This window comes from Aquila chrysaetos, chromosome 23 (assembly GCF_900496995.4).
Source record: "Aquila chrysaetos chrysaetos chromosome 23, bAquChr1.4, whole genome shotgun sequence".
Lineage (NCBI taxonomy): Eukaryota > Metazoa > Chordata > Aves > Accipitriformes > Accipitridae > Aquila > Aquila chrysaetos.
Genome location: NC_044026.1, coordinates 6360114 through 6381193, shown reverse-complemented (window position 1 = coordinate 6381193; position 21080 = coordinate 6360114). Strand labels below are relative to the sequence as shown.

The 21080-nt window shown below is 42.5% G+C and overlaps 1 protein-coding gene across 1 annotated transcript in view; it reads left to right on the top strand.

Moving 5' to 3' along the window:
• Positions 1–61: 61 nt before the first annotated feature.
• SLC9A4 (solute carrier family 9 member A4) overlaps positions 62–21080 on the top strand; it is a 40641-nt gene continuing 19622 nt past the window's right edge. The window contains exons 1-6 of the mRNA XM_029999104.2: positions 62–93; positions 2168–2692; positions 5776–6239; positions 11408–11667; positions 14821–15038; positions 19670–19872. Of these exons, the coding sequence (XP_029854964.1) occupies positions 2431–2692; positions 5776–6239; positions 11408–11667; positions 14821–15038; positions 19670–19872 (1407 nt within the window). The 5' untranslated portion in view covers positions 62–93; positions 2168–2430. The remainder of the gene's footprint in view (positions 94–2167; positions 2693–5775; positions 6240–11407; positions 11668–14820; positions 15039–19669; positions 19873–21080) is intronic.

Sequence of the window (21080 nt, the reverse complement as noted above, 5' to 3'; positions counted from 1 at the left end):
CAATAACTCACTCCAAAACAGTGAGAAGGACTGCAGTGTGACTCTGCTGCAGCCCCACAGTGAATCTAAGTGGCACTGCACACAACTGTAAATGTGAGCTATCTTTCATAAATTATTATTTTATTATTTTTTATTATATTTATTATATTATTTTGCTGTGATGTTGAGACATACATGTGAATGTTTTGTTCTTTGCATTGTATTTCTCCTGGAATATTTTTATACTTTTTTTGTAGAAAAAGATTAAAAAAGGGAACTCCAGAGGAAGCTTGCAGTTTAATTTTCCTGTGCAGTCTAGTGGGACAAATCCAAGCTCTTTAAACGAGTTATCTCCTCCTGTGGGAGCACCAAGGAAGCACCATGGGAGACTGCTATAACTGGGTATGCCGAAGGGGTTGAGAAAAGAAGGAGCACTGTGTCAGGGCTGATCCCAGGCATCTCCATCCTTCCTGCAACGGGAGAAAGCTGTGAAATACCAGCTGTGAAACATTTCACACTCAGAGTCATCTGCACATTGCTGATCCTGTCTGGTGCTGGTCACTCATGTGTTCCACTGAACGTGTTGGTTATTATGGGTGTGCTGCAGTTGTAAATCAAAGTCCTGGTTGTCACAGCTAGTAGACTTCCAGGAACTCTGAAGTCTTTCCCTTGCAGTCCTCTGGCTGCTGACTCTCCAGGGTTTGTATCTCTTACTCGCAAGGCATCTCGTAGTCCGCGTGTGTGTGGTTGTAGGTAAGTAAGTGAAATGCAATGGTTAGTGTTAAGAAAATCTGAGTAGGAGACCCACTGATCTGGTGTTCTGCTGACTTTGTTTGGCCTTCAAGTTAACAAGTCCTTGTTTTATAATGCTAATCAAATAGCTCATCTGCCAGATTCCTTTTTGGAAAGGGACTTCAAGAAATACTGCTGTTAATGGGACAATTATACTGAAAAAAGAACGACTCTTGCAAGCAGGTTGAGCATTATCTACCTAATTTTGTTTTGGGTTCAAAGCCTTCAGTGGGAGGACTGGTGGTGGTGCTGTGGGGCAGAAGCAGAAGATGATGCCTCATGTAGAAACAGAATATCAAACGGCATCACTGGCTGTACCACAGACAATTTTGACGCTGTAGTTGCATCTGCATTGGGGATTTAGTTCAGATCATGATAAGCTTTTGAAGCGAATTTCCCAGTTGTCACCACTTATTGCCTTTTGCTTTGCACTACAGAGCATCACAGGTGCACACACCGGATCCCTTTCCACAGAAAGTCAAGTGGAAGATATTCTCCACCCATGAAGGGACACTCAGTCTGTGGGACCAGCTGGCCTGAAAGAATCCCCTTGCAAACACATGCAGTATGGATGTGGGGTCCTCAGCACTAGTTGTTTGGGGGTACATCTCTGTTCTCACTAGTCTGCACTGTTTGCCAACACAACCAAATCAGTGGGCAATTTGAATAATTTGTCAGTAAATTAAATTTACTCACTTCTAATGTGTGTAATACAGGCTTTAGCAGCTTCTAATCAACACTACTATGTTTGCACACTTTGTTATCCTAACACTAAACATGGTAGTTTTTGTGGAGGAGAGAAGAGGCTGACCATTTAAAAAAACGTTCCATGAGGGTGAATGCCGTGTTGGAGGAAGATAATGCGGTTGTCCAGTAAATGCCTTCCTGGCATGAGTAAAACAAATGTCCAATACAAGACAACTCAAGATCCAGTTTTAGGTACGTGATGTGACTCAGCCCTTCCTCTTTCTGTTAATGTGCTAAGTAACATACCTGCATTTAAGAGGGAGAACACGTCTCTAAACGAGAACGTAATTAGCGTGCTCCTCCACCAGATGTCCCTACTGGAAGCCCTGCAAAGCCCATTTATTTACACACCGAGTAGTTTGGTTACCAGGTGAGACAGGACCAGTGAGCAGTGCCAAGTGTGGCACCTCAGGTGCCAGTTTGCACTGGGGAAGCAGACGGGGAGTGAGGGCAGGAGAGGAAGGCATGGAGCGGGCTCTCCTGCCTGCCCAGGGTGCCACCGGCTCTCCCACCTGATGCTACTTACTCGTGCCTGGATGGTGTGCATTGCGGCTTTTTTTTTTTTTTTTCTTTTTTTTTGACAGTGGGAAAAAAACCAGAGTGGCTGCATAAAGAATGTAGTTGGAAAGGGCTTTTTATTCTCTAACAGGGTGATGCTGTGGCCAAGGTTTATCTGGGTCGGAGGAACCTGCAGAACTGGTATCTTCATACAAGCTCCAGGTCTGTCTGTAACACAAGGAACAGGACAGGCACTTTAGGGCTTTCAAAATGACCTCTAATAGGCAAATGAAGCAGCCCTGAGGAAGAAGCGGCTGTGGCTATGAGCAGCACGAATCACCAGGAGTGAGTGTTGCATACCTTCATGCACCCACTATACGCTATATCTGTAATAAAATAGTCACAGCCCCAGACATGGGCTCTGCCGTGCTCACACATGCAAAGCTTTTGAACTGGTTGCTGTCGCTGTCGAGTCTGGTATGCTGTTCTGCTGCTGTTTATGCGGATGACCCCAACCTGAGCAAGAGTTTCTTGCCTCACTATGAACCTGATCACGGGGATGCTGTTGGCTCTTCGCAAGATACGAGGCTACATGTTTTCACAGTGGACTATGACTATGTGCAAATTCCCTATGAAGTTACTCTTTGGATCCTCCTTGCCTCTCTTGCAAAAATAGGTAAGTAGAGAATGGGATCTTGGGTCCTCCTACCTCAGCAAGAAGTTAAAAATGTACCACGTAACCAAGTATCTTCTATGCATTTTTGTAGCTGGGATCATTTTTACAGCTTCTGTCCTCAGAAAACCAGGTGTGTTCATTACCATGACAATGACAAAATGCCACCTCTGAATGCTTCCAGCTTGCTTAAATAAATATAGGAGCTCTAACCCTCAGGTCTCTTGGGTTGTCTATGCTAGTGAGTAGCAACAGCAATCCCCTACAACAGTGCTGTCCATCCCTTTTTCTAGTCTTTAAACATCACAGGATATCAGAATTTACAACCTGCTACAGCTGTAGAAATCAGTAACACCAGGCTGAGACTTCAAGCGTATTGAATTAGGGGGAGAAAAGTGAGAAGAGTTCTTCCTTTGTGCAAATAATGGGAAACATTTCCCTAAGAGTCTTTGTTTTACATGTTTGCTGTTTGAAGTTGCTCAGAAAGTCATACCAGGGGAGAGAGACCGAGAGTCTAAGAGGGTGTAGGTCATCAGAGATGTAGGGTAAGTGCCTTTTGAATGCATACCAATACATCTAGCTTCTATTAGAGCTCCATGTAGGTATCTGAATGAAGAAAGGCAACTCATGGAGAAGTAGGGACTGCAATTAACATAGCAAAAATGGCTTGCCATGTGTCTTACACTTTTGCATGGCTGGGCTCAAATTATTTTGACCATTCAGAATAATGCAGCAATATCAAATAAATGAAGAAGATGGTAATAATGTGAAGAGCAGCACACATGTGATCTCCCTGTCCTTTTGATCTTTCCGTAGGATTTTCAAACATTACTATAGAACAGGCTGGTAGGTAGGACTCATGATTTTCTGGAGGTGGCCTGAAGATAAACATTTTTCATGTCATAGTCATGCAATTGACAAAAACTGTTACCACTGACCATGATTTGCCAGTTTCATAATAGCTGATGATCTCAATCCAATTCCTATAAACAAATGTCTTTACTGCTAAAATAATAATAGAAATTTTCACAAATCAAATTTGTTGTTAGGGCATCAGCAGAGTGTATTAGCAGTGAGCATATTGATCAATTCCTTTATTCATCATCCATAAAAGCACACAACTTGCCATATGGCTCATCTACTCAATATTCTTGTTTTGAAATATATATACTTTAGAAGAACTGTGTAATGCCTCCCAAGCAGACCTGTTCCTTAGCTGGGAGTTTTCAAATAATATTATTTTTGATGAAAAGTGTGGAGCTGCTGACTTCCAATCTACTTGGAAGAAAGAGTTAGTCTGAATAATCTGGTTACCCAGGGAAGAAGATTTCCAAACTGTTAAAAATTCTCAGTGTTTTATTCAGGTATTATCTTCTTTCTGGGTTTCAAGATTTCAGGGTGGGAAACATTTCTGAGGTCTTGAAAGGCAAAACAATCCCCCTATTCTGTAAAACTGACAGAAGACTTGAATTTTTTTTTTTTTTTCATTAAAAAAGGAGAGGAGTAGAGTTATGATCTTAACATACTTTTTGGTAAAAACAAATAGTCTCCTAAATAAATTATTTAAAAATTCATAAAAATATTTTTCTTTTCCTTTACTTTTGAACACTGATAATCCGAGGGTCACAGAAATGCAGTCGTGACATTAGCTTCTAGAGTTACGGGATGAAGGTTGACCTAGCTTTGGGCATGGAGACACAGCCAATGGATTTATAGGTTTCTTAGTCTGCCACATTCTCACTCTTGTAAATCCTGAAAAATTCCTTACATTTTTTAGTAGAGGCAGCTCTCATTCGCAGTATGATTACACAGTTCCTGGTATAGCGACTAAACGAGCTAGGCATTATCTCAGTATTGGTATCAGTATTCGTGTTTGTTAAATGGGAAGAATTATATAACATTTATATGGTCAGTGTAGCTCTCCCTCTGTAAAAGAGCTTGGCTACATCTATGTTTGTAAACGGACAAGCCCCGGTGAGGAAGCTGCGTGGGACTGTCCGTACCACTTCGGTGTTGGTGTGCTCCTTCTCAGCTCTGGCCGACGCCGACAAGCCTTCTCCCAGGCGGTGCCCGGGCAGGCTGGGGGCCGGGATCGGTTCCCCCAGGCAGTTTGGATGTGACCGCTTCTTGCTGGGGTAGGGAAGAGAATTTGGCTGTATGGATGCAAGTTGAACCTTTCTGCTTGGAAAAGTCTTTGGCCTGCTTAATTTGCTAGTCTAGACTCAACCTTTATTCCAGTGTGGAAAAAAAATCCCTTAGGACGCATTATTTTCTGAGATATTTGATCAGCTCTGCTGAAATCACTGGTTTTGTTTCAGTAAACTAACTCATAAGGTTCTTTACAACATATTGTTTGCCTTATGTCGGAACAGCAGTTTTCGCAGAAAAGCAAGGTTAATTGGCTTGTACAAAGCCTTATGTTACTGTGGCTTGATTCCTCCTGCTTTGGATATTTTGTTGTCCATGAGTACTCACTCCCGCTGTCTGTGGATCACCTGGAGTCCGTGCAATGCTTCACGGGAGTGCTGGAAGTGGAGGGAGCTGAGCAGACCGTGGCATCTGAGCTGCTCCCTGCTCCCTTGGGCTTCTCCAGGTTCCTGGTCAGCCCAAATCCAGTGGGAGCTCTGCAGCCAGGGACCCTCCTCAGCAGCTGCCTTCGAACCTGCAGCCAGGGATTTTGCTCGCTTTGAGATGGAAGGACAAGACTGTGCGTCAGAGGTTTGGCAGCAGCGGCGGTTGGGCAGCAAGGATTCTTGAAGACTGTTTTCTTTCCAAATTGCAGAGTACCTTTTCAAAGCGGTTTCTGCATTCCTAGAAGTGGAGCTTAGACTCAGGCACACTTGCTTAGAAATCGAGAGCTGGGGAGCGGGAAGAGAAGAGATTCATGGCCAAACTCTTCCCCTGCTTTAGTGACACAAGTCTGGGAATGTTTAATTTTGAAGGGAACAGTACTGCCTGTTTTTACATTCATAATCCTATGAACAAAACCTGGCTCTCTGAAGACAAAGTATTCAAAGGCAGGCAAAACATCTGTCTGATATCAGGTTAATTTAAACTTGAATAATACCCTTAATGTTTTATTCAAGGTTTCCATCTCTATCACCGATTACCAAGACTCATGCCCGAAAGCTGCATCCTGATTGCCATTGGAGCACTAGTAGGAGCGATCATCTTTGCTTCTGATCACAAATCTCCACCAGTGATGAACACGAGTATTTACTTCTTGTATCTCCTTCCACCCATTGTCCTGGAGGAGGGCTATTTCATGCCAACTCGCCCATTTTTTGAAAACTTTGGGTCCATCCTGTGGTGGTCTGTGCTGGGATCTCTGGTAAACTCATTTGGGATTGGGCTCTCCCTCTACGGAGTCTGCCAGATCGAAGCCTTCGGTCTGACCGACCTGAACCTGCTGCAGAACCTGCTCTTTGGCAGCATGATTTCAGCTGTGGATCCTGTGGCAGCCCTGGTAGTTTTTGAAGAAGCCTCCGTTAATGAGCAGCTTTACATGATGATCTTTGGAGAATCATTGCTAAATGATGGCATAACTGTGGTGAGTTTCTTTCCGCTCCTTGTCTTCCCCTCTTTAGTCTCTTGTGGCTTGTAGAGTTATTGGGCAAAGGACAAGGATATCCTAGATACATTATTTTATGAATACTCCACTCCGTTACACACAAGCAATTTAATGTATCTAAAGATTACATCTTATATTAACTCTTTCATTAATGTGTTGTTTTAGAGCTGCTGGAACAGGGAAGCATACACATACACAATAGACATCACATCTTGCTCTTGCATTCACTGAAGTGAATGGACAAGCTACAGCTGATTCTGCTGGTAGGATCAGTGTAAGTCCTAGGAACGTTCTTGACATTGTGCAAGTAAATAAATAGAAAATTGTGCTGCTTAAAGATTGAAGGCTTCTACGAAGTTTCCCAGAGACCTTAGACAGGAATTCCAAAAGCCACTAATAAGTTTGCATAACTTGTTTATATCAGTAAAAAAATTGACATCTGACAAATGTTCACCTTTCTTGGGTGTCTTATCTCAAGCATCTAGAAACAATGCTTCTGCAATAAAAGAGATTTCATTTGATTTTTTTGTGGTTTTGTTTTGTTTTGTTTAAGTAGGAAAAGCATGTTTTTACAGAGCTCCTTTTGCTAATACTTTTCCCCCTTTCTCATTAGTTTTACTAAAACTTGGAGCAACCTGAAATTCTAGCTATAAAGCACAATTGAGAAAAACACTTAGAACACGCATGTTTTTCAAGGAAGAAATTTCAAGCAGGAAATTCTTTGCTCAGAAACCAACAGGAGTGCTCATGTGCTGCAAGTTAACTGCAAGTTAAGGAGTTTTGCTAGATAAGATCTTTACAGAATTTAAATCACAGGAATCTAAAACACATAGAAACTATTCAGATACTGTTATATATGAGGTACGGCACAACCTGGACTTGTAAAATCTGTACAGAGTTCATTGCTGAAAGGCTTCATGGGAGAAGTGCAGTTTATGAATAATGTGAAAAGGAAAAGGAATGAAGTAATTTCTTGCAGCCACAGCCTATTGATCACAAATCCTTCTTGGTGAATCAGAGATGTAGGGCTGATGTAGAACTAAGGGACAAATGTTACTTAACTTTACATGTAAACTGCTTATGTGTTATAGTTGTAACAAAAGAATCCCCAATGCATCTATCACTTCCACTTGTCTTTTTGGTTCCTTCTAGTGTAGACCTCAAAAAGCAATACCTCTTCCTCACTCTGGAAGAGCTTGTTTCATCCCTTTTTTTGACTGGCTCTCTACCTTGCCTTCCCTTTGTTCCCAGCTGCTATTTATGATGTGGGTCCAACTCATGACGGTATGTACATGAACTTTCAGTCAGGATCCTGTTACAGCATAAATGTGGGGTGAGAGAAAGCCTTTAAAAACCTGGTATTTAGGCACTCCTCAGCAGCACTAGGCGTGTTAGCAAAAGAGAAGAAAGGGCTGTACACGGGGAACGTTGGCTACACCGCTGTGAGTTCCCTTTGCCCCAGGCACCCTCATCTTTGGGGCTTTTCTGACAGCAGCGAGCTTGCAATCAGTTTGTCAGCTCCTGCTGATGCATTTCTGCATCCCCCACCTCTCATCCACTGCCTGGGCATTCAAATTTTCAAAATCTCTACCTGGCTTCATGTTTGAGAAGACTGAAGTATTTGTCACCTGGATGGAGCCCAATGGGTGGCTTTCTCCTCTCCGATACCGCACTTGCTTTTTTAAGGGCTTTAAGAGTGTTTATCTCAGGTGTCTTATCTTACCATTTCCTCCCCGTTTCTCTCTTAACAGTTTCCTTTGAGTTAACTCTCTGTGTTTAAAAAGATAATATCACCAAGATATATTAAGCATACATATTTTTTGATTGTTTAAATACAAATATCCTGGTTCTCTCCAGTCTGCTTAACAGCTTGAACATTTTTTTCCCCAGCAGGAAAAACTGGTATGAATTTTGCTGAACTTGTGTATTACATTTGAGGCAACAATAGCTCCCTCTCCTATATTTAGTTCAATATCCTGGTATAAAAAAATAGCAAAATAATAGACTGTGGAATTAAAATGGTGATTTAGGAGTTGTGCCTTTGACTTAAGGGACTGGGTCAAAAGTGGATAATTTACCCTTTTTACCCATTTGTACCTTTTCCCATTCTCCTCAGCCAGGCCATGTCCATGGATGGAACAAGAAGGCTCCAGGTCCTGTTAATTGCTCCTTTTCCCAATTGCTTCTGAGTAGACTGTTAGTATCAGAGTAGCGCAGACAGCAACAGGACTGGTCCTAACATGTATCATACATTAGGGGAGTTTCAAAGCCCTGTTCAAAACAGTGATGTTGGTAAACTCAGTGCAGATTTCATTCAAACTTGAACACAGGTGGAGGATCCTGATTTTGCTGCAAAGTATTTCAGGCATCTGAAGCTCTGCTCCTGCATATACACAGACCATTTTTGTCTCAACAGGAGCTGAGCACCTGTGTACATCAGGAAACAGAATATTTCCCCGGACTACTTCAACTCTGAGGCTTGATTTTAGAAACACTGAGAACACCTATACATCACGCTGTACTCAAAATGGAGTGGCAGTGACTACTTTCTCTAATGATGTCCTCTCTTCTTTGTATGCAGTAGCAGAGCAGTTAAAAGAAATCTACTGCACGTTGGAGGCCGAAGTAAAATTGATTTCTTTATTTGTGGTAAATTTAAATTCACCTCTCCGGGATGTATGGGTGCTAGGAAGGAGGATGGAGATATGCTCTGCTCCTGCTGTTGAAGTTGACCCACTCTGTTTAGAGTAAAATTAAATGCATGTGGTCAGAAAGAGTTACCAGGGTGGAAAGAAAGAGTTATCATCAGGGCTGCCTGTGTTGGTGGTTAGGGCAGTCGCTTGAAAATCTTTTTTCCAACACTTCTGATGTGGATGGTATGTGCAATGTTTGCACCATCTAGACAGCCGGAGCAGGGACCCGTCCCCGGGGAGGTCCCCTGTGGTGAGCAGTGTCACGCTCTCTCTTCCTCTCCCTGGCTCTAACAGCCAGCCAGTGGTACACCACGACACGGTAATGTCCCCTCCAAAAAACCCAAAGCACGACTTTCTCAGAATTGTTAAATGAGGCCAACTATCAATCCATCCCTTCTTTTTGAGTGACCACGGGCATCCTAAGCTGATTCAGGTTTTATACCATATAAAGAATTAAAGTATTTCATTTACTGGCATAAACACTGCAACGTTACATGGAGCCTTACTTGTATGACGCGGTGCAGGACGTTGTACAGAACAGTTTACTCCCACAAAGCACGTTGCAAAGAAATGGAAATTATGTCATATTTCCATAATTTCCATTGTAATGCCAATTCAGTTATATCATATAGACAGTTTAGGAACTAGAAAAAGAGAGAAAAACTTACTCAGTCATTTGCTGAGAATAATTTGCTTTATTCATAAGTCAGCATAGATTCATGCCTTGGTATCATTTATAAAGAATCATAAGTCTTAGGAAGAGGTTGAAGTCTGCAAGAAGGAGGGAACAGAGACAAAACAGGCTTTGTAATGAAAAGCTATATGGTAAGTACAGTAAGGTTTATTTACTGTGGAGACACGAACCCTCTTTTCCTTATCTGCCACTGAAGAGCCTGATTTCATATATAGTCATTAGGAAAAGGCATGTCTGGGTATTTTCTCACATGAAACATTTTGTTGTGTTTTGGCTGTCCCACAGAAATATTAGCAGTGAGCCTCCTGGAGAACAGGCTGTGTGACAGCTCAAGGTCATATGTTCCCAGCAGCAATTTAAGATTAGATAGTAGCTGGGGAATAATTATTATCCTAATGAGCTTGACTCTTCTACCTGCAAATATCTACTTTAATCTTCTTAATAGCCTTCTGGAATTAACTATATGAAGAAGAAAGACCAAATAAAACTAGATAAGGCAAATGATTTTGGTCCATTTTGCATTTTTGAACTAATGCTTTGGTGCAACAGCTTTGGAGAGCTGGTGGCTTTAGATGTTCCCCAAATTCTCTTGAAAACTTAAAGGTGACTTTCATGTGTTACACACTGCCTGTAAACAGATCTGACAGGACTTAATGTTAACCGACTGTCAGCAACCTCTAAGACCTTTTTATTACTACACCACTCATTACTGTGGAAACTTTCTATTAGTTTCTAAAAGGCGAATGAAAGTGGAATATACTGAAGATTTTTGATCATTAATTTCTGCAGAAAAGAATTTATTGATAATAGAAGTATGGTAAACTTATCTGCTCTGAACTAAATGAAACTAACTTTACAGACCAAATTATATAATGTAGCAAATTCAATCTTTCTTCTAATCTGACACTGTTTTCTTTTTATTTTTGTCATTTCAAGCTTTCTAGTCAAAATATATGTGTGAAGGATCTTTAGGCCATTTAGAATGCTACAACTTTTGTTTCCCACTTTGAGATTGACACAGAGTTCCTGGGAAGCAGGTTAAGTGGCATCAAACCCAAAACATGTAAGGATAGAGAGGCTGTATTTATCCAGCTAGAGGCAATATGAAACCGAGGCTACCATTTTCCTTTCCTTTCCCTTCCCTTCCCTTCCCTTCCCTTCCCTTCCCTTCCCTTCTTCCTTTGCCATTCCCAGTGATGTTTCATGATGTTTATGTGTCAAGCGCTATTGAAAAACATTGAACATTCCAGAGTCCACCTAATGAAGTGTGTCCAGCCTAATGATCATACACACAACCTAAATGGGTTTTAAATCAAAAGTGTGATTCTTAGTCGCTGCCCTGACCCATCCTGACTCAGAAAGAGAACATGGAAGGGAGAGCCTGGGGTTGGTAAGGTGCTCAGCTGGGCTTTCAACATCCACTACAAAGATCAATAATAAAGTTTACCTTCAGAAATCAAAAAAGCATGAGTGTTTTTCAGTTACTTCAATTGCATCTGATCCTCCAGGGTTTTACCGTTATTAAATAACCATTTATGCTTTTTTTTTTTTTTTTTTTTGCTATTTTTCAGGACATTTAACAGAACCTTAATTCTGGGACTTGTTAAGAACCAGCTGAGATTTCAACTGTTATTTTACTGAGCTGTCTAAAGGAATTTTAGGCATATATATATATATACACACACACCCCTCCATGAAATGAGTAAGCCTGCCAGGTTCAGAAAGATGCCTGACTGCTGTCTCCTTATTTTCACACATAGGTTTTATATAACATCTTCATCGCCTTCACCCAGATGCACCGGTATGAAGAAATTGAATCCATCGATGTCTTTGCTGGCTTCGCTCGCTTCTTCGTGGTGGGGCTGGGTGGCGTGTTGTTCGGCATCGTCTTTGGATTCGTTTCGGCACTCATGACTCGATTCACCCACAACGTTTCTGCTATCGAACCCCTGCTGGTCTTCATGTTCAGCTACCTGTCTTACTTGTCTGCTGAAACCCTTTACATCTCGGGCATTTTGGCGTGAGTATCCCTTACGGCGTTTTGGATGCCCTCTCGAGGGAAGCAGCATTGTTTTGAGGAGGTGGTTTGTCCGACGTTGGTACAATACGTGTATTTTCAGTTTCTGGCCTAGAGATCTGCAGTGGATGGCTTTTAAGGGATCTGTAAAATGTAGTGGTAACTAGAAAAGCAAACCCATGGTCATCATAGGCATAGATGTACTACTGAGGAGTGCGTATCTGCTCTGAAATTTTTTTACATTTTTGCTGGTTGGAAAAGATACTGCAAGCTGTGGGTAAGATGACTAGTGCCGCCACCATCTGGCTGCTACCTCTGATAAGATCAGCAGAATGAGAGAATGATTTGATAATAGATCAGTGTAACTGTCTTTACTTCTAAGCATCATCACCATCCAATCACAAGAGAGATTAAAAGTAATGAGTATGGAAAACAGAATAAAGGACATCCGAGTTCTTGCTTTTGTATACAGCTGTGAACACCAGCTCTAACATAATTTACTGGAGTTACATTACATTTGAACAGCATCGCTGGAACTGAAACTGGGCAAAACCAGGCAACCGAGAACATCAAGCACATATGCATACATATACTCACGTATGTGGATATTGACAGTCATATTTTGATGCGACCAGGATAGCTTGATACCGCTGTAATGCTGGGGACTGCTTCCTTAAAGTGCTGTGATGGCATGGGTGCCCACTGCAGAGAGAAAGCTGGCAGGTCTATCGACCGCAGTAAATGCGGAGAGGGTGAGTATTGTGGGAAGGAAAGAGGACAGCGGCAGGAATGGGGTCAGAAGAGAAAGGAAGGAATAGGGGTGAGAGTGAGAGACTTTACGAGAAAACTGCTGATATGTGAATTTCAAAGAAACCACACCAAACAGCCCCTCAGCGGGGTAAAGTGGAAAAAAATGGGAACCTGATTGTGGTTCAGCTAGTGCTGCTGGCTGCTGCAGGCTCAGTGCCCAGCTGGTGGGAGGCAGCAGCCTTGCGTGGCCTGTGGTGGGGCTGAGCTTGCGTGCTGGGTCTTGCGGGCGCTGGTGCTGCAGAAAGGAGTTCCCTTTATTGAGGACAAACCAGTTTAAACCTAACAAATACAAGCGTGTGGCTGTTGATGTCCAGACAGGTGCATTTACTCACCTCCGCTTGTCAAACCCTGATTTCATAGAATCATAGAGTCATAGAATGGTTTGGGTTGGAAGGGACCTTTAAAGGTCATCTAGTCCAACCCCCCTGCCATGAGCAGGGACATCTTCAACTCGATCAGGTTGCTCAGAGCCCCATCCAACCTGACCTTGAATGTTTCCAGGGATGGGGCATCTGACACCTCTCTGGGCAACCTGGGCCAGTACTTCACCACCATCATTGTAAAAAATCTCTTCCTTATATCTAGTCTAAATCTATCCTCTTTTAGTTTACAACCATTACCATCTGTAATGCAAGAGGCACTACTAAAAAGTTTATCTCCATCTTTCTTATAAGTGCCCTTTATGTATTGAAAGGCTGCAGTAAGGTCTCCCCGGACTTTCTCTTCTCCAGGCTGAGCAACCCCAATTTGTTCAGCTTCAGAGTAGAACTGGGATTATAAAAACAACCTTTGCAGGATGGTCTTGGGAAGCAATATCTGAATATTTAATCATATTAAATAAGGAGACATGTTTTTCTGAGCAATTAGACAAAGCAGACAAGTCTTGTACAATGTTTTGCACATCCAACACATTTGTTCTGATTGAGGTGACTGGTGACTTTAGTTGAGCAGGGTTAGACCTACTATGTAGGGAGCACTAATACAGTATGGACCCTTTCTTATCTGCGCTGCCCAAAATACTGCCTCCCTGCCTATTCATTACACTATGCTACATAGCTCTTTGTTTCTTTTGCTTCTTATTTTCATTAGAGTGCTGAAATCATTAGTGATAGAAGAATGTTAATATAATTGGGATTTATTATTCTTACAGCTTCATTAAGGAAATTATTGCTTGGTTTAGGGATGGGAACTTATTGTCACCTTTCTGAATTATTGAGGAATTCATTCATTTTTCACTTGGATCATGAAAGTCAATTATGCATGTGTCTCTGAAAATCAACAGTATTAAACATTAATGCCTAATGGTCTTGTCTTAGAGTGTCCTTGGACCCGCTAAATGTCTCAGCTCCACGAGAACACCCTTGAGATTTCTTCAGTGGAAATTAAATGAGCAGAAACTAGATGAAGGGTTATTTAATGAACAGTCAGCATTCTCTGAATTCACAAGTTTGGAAAAATATCATCACAAGAAGCCCCCAAGGACTAAAATAATATCAGTAGAAACTAGACAGATGATGGAATATGTTACTAGCATAGCACTCTGTCTACCTATTACCTATGGCTGTGGAAAATGAAGCAGGGAAGAGGAAATCCCCTTCAGTAGGGCTGCTCAAAGACTACTGCTCCTTGTGATTGTTACCAGCATCCGTGCTGGGTGGCTGCTGGTGCCTCTGAAGCAGGCTCTAGTCTTCATTAACAGCAAAGAGATGGAAAACATCCCTTGGCTTCGTTAGGCACATTCCCCACACCCTGGGTAACTAAAAGGGGGGAAGGACACCTCTGTAGGATAACTGAATTTCTCTCTGCTGTGGGTGGAGAGTCACTGAAGCTTACCCTGGCCCTGCTGATGTCCCAGCCAGCTGGCAGCGAGCCGTCAGGAGCTTTGGCCTCGGCATAGGACTACCAACCATGTTCTCCCACCACCACCTCCTCAAAGAAGAAGATCACTAAGAGGCAGGTTGCGCCCCTCTAACCGATCCGTCCGTAGGCTGGTACAAAACCGACTTGCCCTTTGTTTGAGACTCAAATATTTGGTGCTTGGTGGCTGTGGGTTAGGCATTCAGGCTAAAATGGACTTTGAACTGGAACGTGATATCCTCACTTCCTCGTCAGGAAGGCTGACTGCTTTGCTTCCTTTTTCCTGTATGCAAACCAGATTTGTAAAGCTGAATGCAGATGCTCTTCTACCTAATGAAATAGCTAACATTATCGAAGAAATAAAATGCTTCTTGATATTAGGAAGGTCAGAGGCTGGTGACGGAGAGTGCAGGTAATGAAGGCTGAGGTTGTTCTTAAATGAAAAGAAAAACAGGTCGTGGCTGATCTCTGATGTTTTGCCTGGTACAGGATGACAGCATGTGCAGTGACAATGAAAAAATACATGGAGGAGAATGTTTCCCAGAATTCCTATACCACAATAAAATATTTCATGAAGATGCTGAGCAGCGTCAGCGAGACCCTGATTTTCGTGTTCATGGGAGTGTCTACAGTGGGGAAAAACCACGAGTGGAACTGGGCCTTCATTTGCTTCACTCTGCTCTTCTGCCTCGTTTGGCGGACACTGAGTAAGTCGGCTTTTTCAGGCAACCTTCTCTGCACTTCTGAGAGAAACCCTTTGGTACAAAGGTATGTTAGAAAAGTCTGTGCGGACTGGCATAACCAGTTTAATAATGAATTTACTAGGCTTATGTTACTGACAAGTTAATTTCACAAATCTACACATGGACAAAAAGAGGGAAAAAGCCCCAAACAAATCTGAATGCCAGTCTCCAAGCACAGACTTTATGATTAGGTGAGAATGGAATATTTTAAGCAAAATTAAAATATTACCATGATTATGTCTATACAGATGCTTATATCTTAGTTAACTATATGCCCTTGGGTAAGTGGGCTTCATAATGATTTCATTGCACACTGTAATTAACTTACTAATTAGATAATGTACATCACCACACTTCTGGTGCCATAACACTACAGGTCCTGGGCCAGGAGTGCCGGAGGCATTGAAAAAGAGGGAAGGTGAAAATTAGCACTGCTACATAACTGAACAGGGACTCTGTTTCCTTCCTTATACCACATCTAAGCCAACCATGCTATGCTACTGCTCCTCACAAGTCAACTCTGAAGTTTTAAACTGCTAGAAAAGAGTGCCTGTTTGAAATTACTCCATTTCTGCACACAGTGTCTCCCCATTCCCGCAAAGGTCTCCTACTTCCTAATCTGCGAGACTGGGATCCCTCCAGCTTGAGCAGGGCAGTTTCCAGAGGATGGCACACAAGCTGTGGGACACAATTTCTCATCCACTTCTAACGTCCAGGATAGGTTGACAGTAACATTGAAAAAGGAGAAGCAATAAGAAGGCTGGTTGTGTTCTGTAGGTAGTAGCAGTCCCGGCAGAGTTCTTGTATGAGCTGCTCTTGTGCCTGTTAGCGAATTTACTGCAACTGTGGAAGCAGAGAGGCAACACGTTGCCATCTTCTCCCTCATCTACTAGTACCGTCCAGCCAAACATTCTAGCTGACATAAAAAAAGGAATGACCTACTGGGTCAAACCAACCCTCTAGCAGTGTCTTCAACAGAGCCTGTGGGAGATGGTAATTAGGAAAGGCTTGCAAGCCTCGCCACTTTCTGAGCTCTCTTCACCTCCCACATCCTCAGCATCTACAGTCACTGTGTTAGGGATGTGAGAGGGTACACTCCTTGCCTACGCTATATAGGGGTCTGGTTTGGACCTGTTGCCCATGAATTATGCCATCCTTTTTTTGAACCTGAATACTCTATTCTGTATCAGGTTAAGTTACAACTGCTGGAACAGAAAGCAAATGCATTTACTCTGGAGAGGTGATGAATTATGGAACACATCCTACTCAGCCACTGTTATGTGTCACTTAAATTTAGTTAAAAATATGAGTGAATGATACTTTTGTAATGAAAGATGTTTTGAAAGTAGTACACAAGAAAAGGCCAAAAATACGATTATGCAGGCAATCTTATTTCTGACATTTTTTAACTTCCAAGTGCCTGAATTGGCCATCTTAACAACATTCTTCTGGAATTTCAGTAAGATTTTTCAGAGTAGTTTATATTTTTAAAGAAAATGAGAAATCCAAATATTCCATCAGGTGGCCTTGGAGGAGATAATCTAAGCACTGAAATTTAAGCACATACCTTGGCTAACTAAGTTAGTAGGTCAGTTCCCCCATGCTTCATTTATAATTAAAGGAGGCCCCTCTGGGGCATCCTGTGGGACAGAAATCTACTTTGGGCACCTGCCACCACCTCCTCCAGCCTTCAGCCCTTGTCCATATTCCCTTTACATACAGACCCCAGGCTTGAGCTTGGACATTGGCCCAGCATCATCTGCTATGGTATTGAGGAGGAACAAGACCTGTCAGGTGATTCATCAGGGCCAGCTGTGCCCTCAAGGGGAAGGCAAAAAGGGGTTGAGAGGAAAAGGCAAGTGATAGTTGCTGGAGACTGGTTGATGAATCAGCTGGAGAATAGGCTTTGTCTTCTCTACCACTCACAAAGAAGGAAGAAATGGATGAAGATGTGAAGATTCAGGGCAGCCTTAATTGCAGTGACCATAAGACCGTGGATGCTAAGATCCTGAGAGGAGTGAGCAAGCCGACAAACAGCAGAATTACAACCCGGGACTTCAAAGAGCAGACTTTGGTCAGTTGAAGTGGTTGTTAATGTGGGAAGGGAATTGGCTGGACCGCTGGGCTCAAAATACTGGTCTGGCTTGTGGCTGATGGCATCCCTGAGGGCTCAGTACAGGGACCAATATTGTTTTAATGTCTTCATCAGTGACCTGGAGGATGGAATGGAGTGTACACTGAGCAAGTTTGTGGTTGACACCAAACTGCAGGGAGCAGTCAATATTCTGGATGGCTTCCATTCAAAGGGACCTGGACAGGCTGGAGAAATGGGCTGACAGAAAGCTCATGAAGTTCAGGAAGAGCACAGGCAAGGACTTACATGTGGGTTGGAATAACTCCATGCATAGGCTTGGAGTCTAGTAAGCACCTCTGCAGAAAAGGACCTGGCCTGGTAGACAACAGGTTGAACACAAGCCAGAATTATGTCCTTGTGACAAAGAAGGCCAACCGTGTCCTGGGCTACATTAGCAAGTGTGTAGCCAACAAGTCCAGCAAAGTGTTTCTTTCCCTGTCGTCAGCACTGGTGGAAGTGTGTGCTGACTCCAGAGCGCTCTCTCCAGTTCTGGGCTCCCCAGTATAGGAAGGACATAGAGGTTCTGGATCAAGTGCAATAGAGGCCACCAACCTGGTCAGAGGCTGGAACACTGGACGTACAAGGAGAGTCTGAGAGTTCTGGTCTATGCAGCCTGGGGAAGAAATGGCACAGGAGAGACCTTCTTACTTTCTACAAGTACCCGATCAGAAGAGAGAGAGAAGATGGAGCCAGATAACTCTCAGACGTGCACAGCAATAGGACAAGAGGCAACAGACCCAAGCTGGAACATGGGAGAGTCTGATTAGACAGTAGGAACCCATTTCTTAATATGGGGGTGATCCAATATTTTAACAGTGGCCCAGCTCTCCATTCTTAAAGGCATTCAAGACTTGACTGGAGCTTTGACCAACCTGATCTGATTAGCTTTGCTTTGAGTAGGGACTTGGATGACCTCCAAAGGTCTTTCCAGCCTACAGTACTCTGAGTCTAATGTTTGGGACCAGCTAAGTGTTGGCATCAAACATCTGAGATTACGGTGTTATTTCTTAAATCTCTCAGGTGGCTTATCCCTCAGTCAAAAAAAATACCAGAGGAGGAAGCTGTTGGCTTGACCCTCAAAGCCCATACACATTTCAAGACCTTTGATTTTAAGCCTGGGAGCCCTGGAGGAAGGCATTTAATGAGCGGAAAAAGAGGAAAGGGGAACCCTGTGAAGGTTCAAGTATGTGCATCTGAACAGCTCTATTATACAGGGATGACACAAGTTCTGAGCAGTAGAGGTGATATGATTCTTGTGGGTTGACAGCAAAAAGAAAGTAATTAAATGTTTTCTTGCTAATCCTGGACCAAGCATGGCCTCTAAGTTTTTAAAGGCTTACTTTTGGAGCCTTACTTTTGGATTCTGTATTGGAATATCCTTCCAATCAAGACAGAAGTGCTCTCCTGATACAAAAGCTGTTTTGCTGCCACATGTCCATCCTTCTCTCAAACACCAAGGGGAGTGCTAGAGCTTTCTTGAGGAAGGCTGAAATATTTTCTGCTAAATTTGTTTGATAAAATGATTACAACATTTTCTCTGAAGCTTGAATAAAATAAAGAGAATTGGCCTGAGGGTGATACCTCACATACACCGTTTCAGTCTGAGTAGCTGATGTCTAGCATAGTTATAAGTAGCCAAAAAAGGTGTTATATAAAGCAGTATCCAGCAACCTATACAACATGATACTGCTACTGGCCTTACCTATAATAATCCACTGAGTTTATCAGTGACAGCTGTGTAAAATAACACCAGTCATTATAAGCATTTGTCAGCTTTTACTTCAGTAATTTAACAGTTTCAACACAAAACGTAGTATACATGTTTCTTATGGAAGATGAAGAAGATTAAAAGTAAATCAAGCAAATTGCTAAATGTACTCTATAAAGAAAAGCTGCAGCCCTTACACAGCCACAGGCTGTCTGATTAATTTTAAGTTTTATTAAGAGCAAAATGAAATTTGAGAAATAAACAGAGAATTAGAGACACAATAACCCAGAGGATTAAAAATTAAAATGCTATTACTCTTTGCCTTTCAGTGAACCTGTCCACAGGGCTTGTTGGTAAAGCACTGTTCAAACACTTTGGGCAGATACTGTGCAGAAAGCAGGAAACATTGCAAGGGAAGGCACAGGAAAAACTCTCATTCAGTGGTTTGTCTTGTCTCCAGAACACTTTGGAGAAGAACTGTGCAACATAAATATAGAAAGTAAAACTTTTCCCCTAATCTCACTTCTGAACTGCATAAGTGAATTTAAATCCTGAAGCAGTTAGGAACCATGGTCTTTTCTAGGAGATTATTTGACACAAAACAGATCCAGCAGTTGGTCAAAGAGAAGCTACAAGAACCCAAAATTGAAAAGAAAGGTCTGTCAGCAGCTGCCTGAGCCAAGATGTTGTTTTGCTTTAAATATTTTCCTTTCCTCCTTGATTAATAATAGTTGTGCTTTTTTCCCTTCCTAGGTGTATTTGCCCTCTTCTACATCAGTAACAAGTTCCGAACCTATCCCTTCACCTTCAAAGACCAACTAATTATTTCCTACAGTGGCCTTCGAGGAGCCAGCAGCTTCTCTCTTGCGTTCTTGCTTCCAGTGAATCTCTTCCCAAGAAAAAACCTGTTCATTACAGCTACTCTTTTAGTTATATATTTCACCGTGTTCATCCAAGTAAGTGTATTTCTTAATGGATTGCTTTTGTAGAATCATAGAATAGTTTGGGTTGGAAGGGACCTTAAAGATCATGTAGTTCCAACCCCCCTGCCATGGGCAGATGTGTTGTGGTCTCACCCCACTCGGCAACTAAACACCATGTAGCTGCTTGCTCACTCCTCCCCCCCCGCCTGCTGGTGGGATGGGGAGGAGAATCAGAAAAAAAGTAAAACTCGTGTGTTTTAAGAACAGTTAAATAATTGAAATAAAATAAAATATAATGATAACAATAATAATAGTAATGAAAAGGGAGATAACAAAAAGATAGAGAAATAAAACCCAAGAAATAAATAAAACCCACAATGCAATTGCTCACCACCCGCTGACCGATGCCCAGCCAGTCCCCGAGCAGCAATCAGCCCCTCCTGGCTAACTCCCCCCGCTTTATACACTGAGCATGATGTCCCATGGTATGGAATGTCCCTTTGGCTAGTTCGGGTCAGCTGTCCTGGCCATGCTCCCTCCCGGCTTCTTGTGCACCTCCTCGCTGGCAGAGCACGGGAAACTGGAAAATCCTTGAGTTGGGATAAGAGCTACTTAGCAACAACTAAAACATCAGTGTGTTATCAACATTATTCTCATACTAAATCCAAAACACAGCACCGTATCAGCTACTAGGAAGAAAATTAACTCTATCCCAACTGGAACCAGGACAGCAGGGACACCTTCCACCAGACCAGGTTGCTCCAAGCCCCATCCAGCCTGGCCTTGAACACTGCCAGGGATGGGGCATCCACAACCTCTCTGGGCAACCTGCTCCAGTGTCTCACCACCCTCACAGGGAAGAATTTCTTCCTTACATCTAATCTAAACCTACCCTCTTTCAGTTTAAAGCCAGTACCGCTTGTCCTATCACTACATGCCCTTGTAAAAAGTCCCTCTCCGGCTTTCTCGTAGCCCCACTTCAGGTACGGGAAGGCTGCTATAAGGTGTTCCAAGAGACCTTATATTTCTTGTAATAGAGGTGACTGAAAGCTTCATAGTGAAGATTGCATTGAATTTACTCTTAAACTAGGAAAAGCTATTGTATTTTATGGCCAGATTTAGCACTGCACTGTGTAATTACCCTTTCAGGGCTTTCTAGGTATTATTAAATAACTTTTTCAGAAAGTATGTATTGAAAACCTGTGTCTTCTGAAATATTCAGGGAAAAGGGCACTTTGTTT